The 6,063-nt window shown below is 50.1% G+C and overlaps 1 protein-coding gene across 1 annotated transcript in view; it reads left to right on the forward strand.

Moving 5' to 3' along the window:
• The window catches only part of ARHGEF10L (Rho guanine nucleotide exchange factor 10 like), a 12,024-nt gene extending 9,078 nt beyond the window's left edge, over positions 1-2,946 (forward strand). The window contains exons 21-24 of the mRNA XM_026053692.1: positions 233-378; positions 1,371-1,545; positions 2,059-2,181; positions 2,424-2,946. Of these exons, the coding sequence (XP_025909477.1) occupies positions 233-378; positions 1,371-1,545; positions 2,059-2,181; positions 2,424-2,929 (950 nt within the window). The 3' untranslated portion in view covers positions 2,930-2,946. The remainder of the gene's footprint in view (positions 1-232; positions 379-1,370; positions 1,546-2,058; positions 2,182-2,423) is intronic.
• Positions 2,947-6,063: the final 3,117 nt, after the last annotated feature.

The raw sequence follows: 6,063 nt of genomic DNA on the forward strand, positions 1-6,063 counted from the left end.
TTTGGAGGGGAGGAATGCTCAGGGTTGTTTTTTCCTTCTTTGGAGGAAGAATTGCAATAAGAAGATGCTGTTTTTTGGAGGAGAGGAATGCTGAGAGKTTTYTTCCCTCTTTGAGGGAAGAATTGCGGTAGGAAGATGCTGTTTTCTTTGGAGGGGAGGCAAACGGGGGTGCGATGAGAGGGAGCCGGGTGGTTTTCCCGGCGCTCAGCGCTCCGGGGGGCTCTTCCCGCAGGAAGCCCGGAGCGCCTGGCGGAGCAGCCGGCGCGCGTGGCCGTGGGCAGCGGCCCCGTGCGGGCGCTGCTGGCCCTGGACGAGAGCCTCTGGGCCAGCTGCGGCAACCGCGTCACCGTCCTGGACGCCGCCACCCTCCAGCCGCAGGTACCCCTGCTCCTTGGAGCCTTTTGGTCTCTTTTCCCCACCTTCTGTTTAGGTTTCCATCCGGTTTTGGGGTTATTCCTCCCCAGATCCTGAGCCAAGACAAGATAGACTCCTATTAAAAAAAATATATTTATATATGTATTTTTTAATATATGTATTTTTAATCTACGTATTTTTAATCTACGTATTTTTATATGCGTATTTTTATATGCGTATTTTTATATGCGTATTTTTATATGCGTATTTTATATATGCGTATTTTATATACGTATTTTATATATACGTATTTTATATGCGTATTTTATACATACATATTTTATATGCGTATTTTTTATATATGCTTTTATATATAGAACATGAATATATTTATTTATATGTGTGTGTATATATATATATGATGCTGCCAAAGGCAGGAAAAAGTAATGGTATACTTTTTCATTATTATTATTATTATTATTATTATTATTATTATTATTATTATTAACTTTTTTTTTGCATAATTTTGCAAGCCCCTCAGTGCTTTAGCCATGGCGGAGGAACCAATTGGGCTCGGCTGGAGATGTGCTCAGAGCTGTGTATATGTTATTTTACATAAAAATATAGAAGATAATATATATATATATATATATGTATTTTTTTTTCTCAAAAAAAAGGAGGGGATCAAATGGCGGCATTAACCTTATGGGAAGTGGGGAAAAAATGGATTTTTTTCCTATTGTTGTTCTTTTTCCCCTTTTGCCCTTACTTGAGGCCGTGTCCTCTCTGGATCCCGGGAGCTTCCCAAGGTCACCTTGTCCCCCCTTCTCCTGCTGTGACAGCCGGGAAACCGGCCGCTAGAGAGAGCCCGTGTGAGCGGCTCCTCCTGGAGGTGCCAGGAAAAATCCTTGGATTTTGCCGGCGCGGCRCCCGGAGCCCCGTGCTAACGGACCCCAATGGAACTTCTGGGAATTATTGTTGTCATAATAAGTATTTTCTTYGTCCCTCGCTGGCAGCAAACGTTCGAGGCGCACCCGGAGGCGGCCGCCGCCGTGACGCACATGATCCGGGCGGGCAGCGGCGTCTGGATGGCCTTCGCCTCCGGCTCCTCCATCCGCCTCTTCCACACGGAGACCCTGGAGCACCTGCAGGAGATCAACATCGCCACGCGCACCACCTTCGTGCTGCCCGGTGAGCCGCCCCCAACACTCCTTTTCCTCCTTTTTTCCACCTTTTAATCCCCTTTCCYCACCTTTTGCCTCCTTTTTTGCCTTCTTTTTCCACCTCCTTCTTTCCATGCTTTTTTTTCCCCACTTTTTGCCCTTGTTTCACCTCCTTTTCCTCATTTTTTCCTGATTTTCTTTGCCCATGCTTTCCCCCCATTTTTCCCCCTCTTTACCCTCCCTTTCCATCCTCCCATTTCTGGCCCTTCCTTTTTTCCCCCCCCCGTTTCCCCCTCTCTGCATCAGGATATCTATCACCCCTTAGAAATTCCACTTGTTTTTCACCCTATCTTTATTTCTTTGGAAGACGTGGACTGAATTTCCCTCCTAACAGAGCCGGGAGAGCTTTTTCCCCAGGCTAATTCCCAGCCCTGGGGATCGAGGGGTACCCCCGGAGGCTGCCGCCTCCTCCCCGCGCTCCAGCGGCCGCTCCGGCTTTTCCCGGGGCTGGGATRGGCATCGTTCCCGCTCTCTCCCGCAGGCCAGAAGCTCGTGCACGTCACCAGCCTGCTCATCTGCCACGGCCTCCTCTGGGTGGGCACCGACCAGGGCATCATCGTCCTGCTGCCCGTGCCGCGGCTCGAGGGCATCCCCAAAATCACCGGTGAGACCTTCCTCCTCCTCCTCCTCCAGAGGGAAAAAAGCCCCAAATCCCAATAAAAATGCCCCAAATCCCCCAACATGTCCCCAAACCCGGTGCTCTACCCATTCAGAAGCTCGGTGGTACCCACGTATCAGGGTGATGCCGTCCAGGTGATGCTTTTTCCCACGCTCTTCCCGTGCAAGCTGTGCTATTCCCACGCTATTCCCGCACTCCCGTGACATTCCCGTGCTTCCTGTCTGCAGGCAAAGGGATGGTGTCKCTCAACGGCCACGGCGGCCCCGTGGCCTTCCTGGCCGTGGCCCTGAGCACCCTGGCACCTGATGTCCTCAAGAACGAGCGGGAGGAAGAGGAAGGCGGYGGCGAGGAAGAGGAGGAGGAAGAGGAAGAGGAGGAGGAGCCGGCCGCGCCGGCRCCGGGAGAAGGGCGGAAAAAAGGGATTTTGCTGCAGTACCGCCTGCGCTCCACGTCGCACCTGCCCGGGCAGCTGCTGTCGGTGCGGGACGCGGCGGGCGGCGCGGCGCCGGCGCCGCCCGCCGAGGAGGACGGCTCCGTCTACGAGGTGGCCGACGACCCCGACGTGTGGGTGCGCAGCCGGGCCGGCCCCCGCGACGCCCCCCGCAAGGAGATCTCCTCGCTGGCCGTGGTGTCCGGCGGCCGCGGCTACCGGCGCTTCGGCAGCGCCGGCCCGGCGCCCGCCGGCGGCACCGACGGCACCCTGCTCATCTGGCAGCTCCCGCTCACCCTATAGCACAAAACACACTATTTTTTTTTTTTTTAAGGGAGGGAAGCAAAAAAAAAAAAGGACTTCATTGACTTAATTGACTTTTTTTCTCTTTTTTTTTTTTTTTTACTTTTTCCCTGGAAAAAAACAGCTCGTTTTGGGGGAAAAAGGCTGAGGGAAGGGGGTGGTTCTTAATGCCGGCCTCCCTGCGGGCTTTGGAGGCGCCGGGATTGCACTGGGCTCTGCGGATGCGGGCGTGGGCTGCGCTGTGTGTGAGCGCGTGTGTGGAGAAAAAAATATATATAATATAAATATATATATATATAAATGATGTACATTATTACCTGTATAGAGAAGCGAATCTGTATATATCGGGGCCCGCGGAGCTGCGGAAATAAAGCAGAGGTGTGAATGCTGGCTGGCTGTGCTGGAACGGGAGCCTTTGAAATGTGAAAGTCCCCCTGTTTATTATTTCGGGATTTGTTTAACCCTTTTCCCATGGGGCCCTGGGTGGAATCCTGTGGGAATTGGTAGTTTTCCACCCAAAATGCCCTTTTTTCTGCCCTGAGCATGGACCTCATTTATTGGGCTTCACCAGGAGTGTAGGAACAGGACTGGAGGGCTAGATCCATCTCTAACACAAGCCTCAAACATTTTATTTTATTTTATTTTATTTTATTTTATTTTATTTTATTTTATTTTATTTTATTTTATTTATTTTATTTTATTTTATTTATTTTATTTTATTTCATTTCATTTCATTTCATTTTTTTTATTTTTATTTTTATTTTTATTTTTATTTTTATTTTTATTTTTATTTTTATTTTTATTTTTATTTTTATTTTTATTTTTATTTTTTTCCCCTATAATTATCCCCCTTACCATTTCGTAGTTCTGGGGCCAAAGGGGGACGTTTTGGGGCGCTCCACCCATCTGCAGGCTGCACAGAGCAGGAGCAGCAGCTTCCAGCGAGCGTCTTTCCACACAATGCTAAATAATAATAAGAAATAAGGGAGCTCTAGGAGCAGTGGTGCAGCGGGGAGGCCAACTCTGAAGATCCAGGAAAAGATCTGGATGCTGGCACTTCCCAGCCTGGATTTTGGAGCATTCAAMTACCACATGTATTATATATGTTTGTGTACATATATACATATATCTATGTGCATAGTGTGTGTATATATGGATATATTGATGCATGTGCTCTGGTCTTGCTCGGTGCCCTRGCTCTGAGGGCTCGGGCATTCCCAGGTGCTGGCTAATCAAAGCCACAGGGAGAAGCCCTTTGGAAATGGAGCATCAGTGTTTTAATTGGCTGCATAAAGATGAAAAAAAAAAAGATTGCATGTGGATATGGATATGTTTTTATATATATATGCTTTTATCAGAGCAGGTCCATCAGATGGCTGGGGAGGCGCCGTGTCCTTTCCAGGGAGGGAAGAGAGAAGGGGAGAGTTTTCCCTGCACTTTCCAAGGCAAAAATCCCCCTCATCTCCCGGAGCTGGCACAGCCGAGGCTAGAGGCATCCCCCTGGACCCAAATCCCCTTTTTTTTTTTTTTTTTATCTGCAGTTTTGCAGGAGCTTGGGAAGCCTCGAAGGGCTGGGTCCTGGGGAACCAGGAGGCGTGGGAAAATCCCGTGGGAAAATCCCACAGCGCTGGCTGCAAGGGGGTAAATTCACCCCTAGCTGAGGGGGGTGGCAAAGAGTTGGAGTGGAAAATGAACCTGCCCACCTCCCTGTGCCCCGTGCAATGAGTTGTGTGGGGTCTGCGACTCCCTCCGCTTGCAACGGCCCTCGAAACCAGAGCCCCATCCCGCCCGCTCCCCAAAACCACCCCGGCGACACCGGCCCTGAGCCTAATTGGGCTCGCTGACGAGGCRCCCTCATGTTTTATGCATGGACCCTAATTTTACCCGCACCGGCTCCTGCTATATTTAACGTCATTAATCATCGATTCCCCTGGGAGGGAAGGAAGGGAGGGCGGGAGCCCTGATTAGGCTCAGATGGGAGGAAAAGGGGATTTAAAAGGGGGAAAAAAAATAAAGGGGAGTAAATAATTTAAGGGAAAACCTGCCCTCTTCTTTTGGCCCGTGCAGGAGCTGAAGGTGACTCCTGGTTGCAAGTGCAAGTCCAGTCTCTGATTCCTGATTGCAGGAGGAGGCTCGGGATGGAGAATGCCCTGGCTTGGGATAGGGGATGCTTCAGCTCAAGCTAGGAGAGAAAAGAGGATTTTTCAATGATGCTAAAGGAGAAAGGGGCAAAAAAACATGCTGAAGATGTCTTGCTAGATCCCGTTTCATCCATAACTTCTGCTCCTGGAATGGCCTGGGATTCAAACYGCTGATTAGCCGCTTCCACATGGCAATGGATCCCAAAGAACAGGAGGAATTAAAGCTTCCATAATGTGGTACGGGCACATCCACAGCCCGTGATCCGTCCCACCGCAAGGACCCCCAGGTGGCAGCAAGGCTTCGTGATGAGTTTGTCCGTGCTCTGCAGCGGGGCCAGGGCCTGGGAATTTCCTCCCCGGAGCAGCCAAACCATTTCGGAGCATTTCTGCAGGCGGCCCAAGTGCGACTATCCCATTACAGAGCCATTCCCGGGCATTAGAATTCCATTTTTTTCCCTTAACAATTATTAACATGGTCTTAAACAAGGAGTTATCGGCAACAATTACAATTAATCACACCACRCCCTCATTAATTCAATTATTACAGAAACACTCCAGCCTTGTAGCCCGTTTTTTGCAGTTCCCTATGGATTTTTTTTCCCAGCTTTTCCTGCCCTATTTTGCTGCTGGACCCAGCTGGGAGAAGCTGCAGCTTGTCTGTCCCAGCTGCCAAGCGTCGCCTGCAGCCCATCAGCTACCATGGGCGGGCAGGGAGGGCTGTGGGAATAAAAGGACCCCCAAATAAAGAGTTTCCTCCCAAAATAAGCACTATGTCCTTCTTAGGAAAGGTGGGAATGGTTGCCCCAAGCATAGCCTGATCCATCCCACTTTGCTCCAGCTGTGGAGGAGCCAAATGTCCCGTCTTGCAGCCCTACGAGGACCTCGGGAGCGTGTCCGTCTTTCTGGTAGGTTCATGAGATGTTGATGGGGTTTGAGACCAAGGTCTTGCCCAAAGGGTTGGTTTTAGAAAGGAGGTTGCTTTGTGGCTCTTTT

This window comes from Nothoprocta perdicaria, unplaced genomic scaffold (genome assembly GCF_003342845.1).
Source record: "Nothoprocta perdicaria isolate Ctin4 unplaced genomic scaffold, notPer1 scaffold_117, whole genome shotgun sequence".
In the NCBI taxonomy this organism is placed as follows: domain Eukaryota; kingdom Metazoa; phylum Chordata; class Aves; order Tinamiformes; family Tinamidae; genus Nothoprocta; species Nothoprocta perdicaria.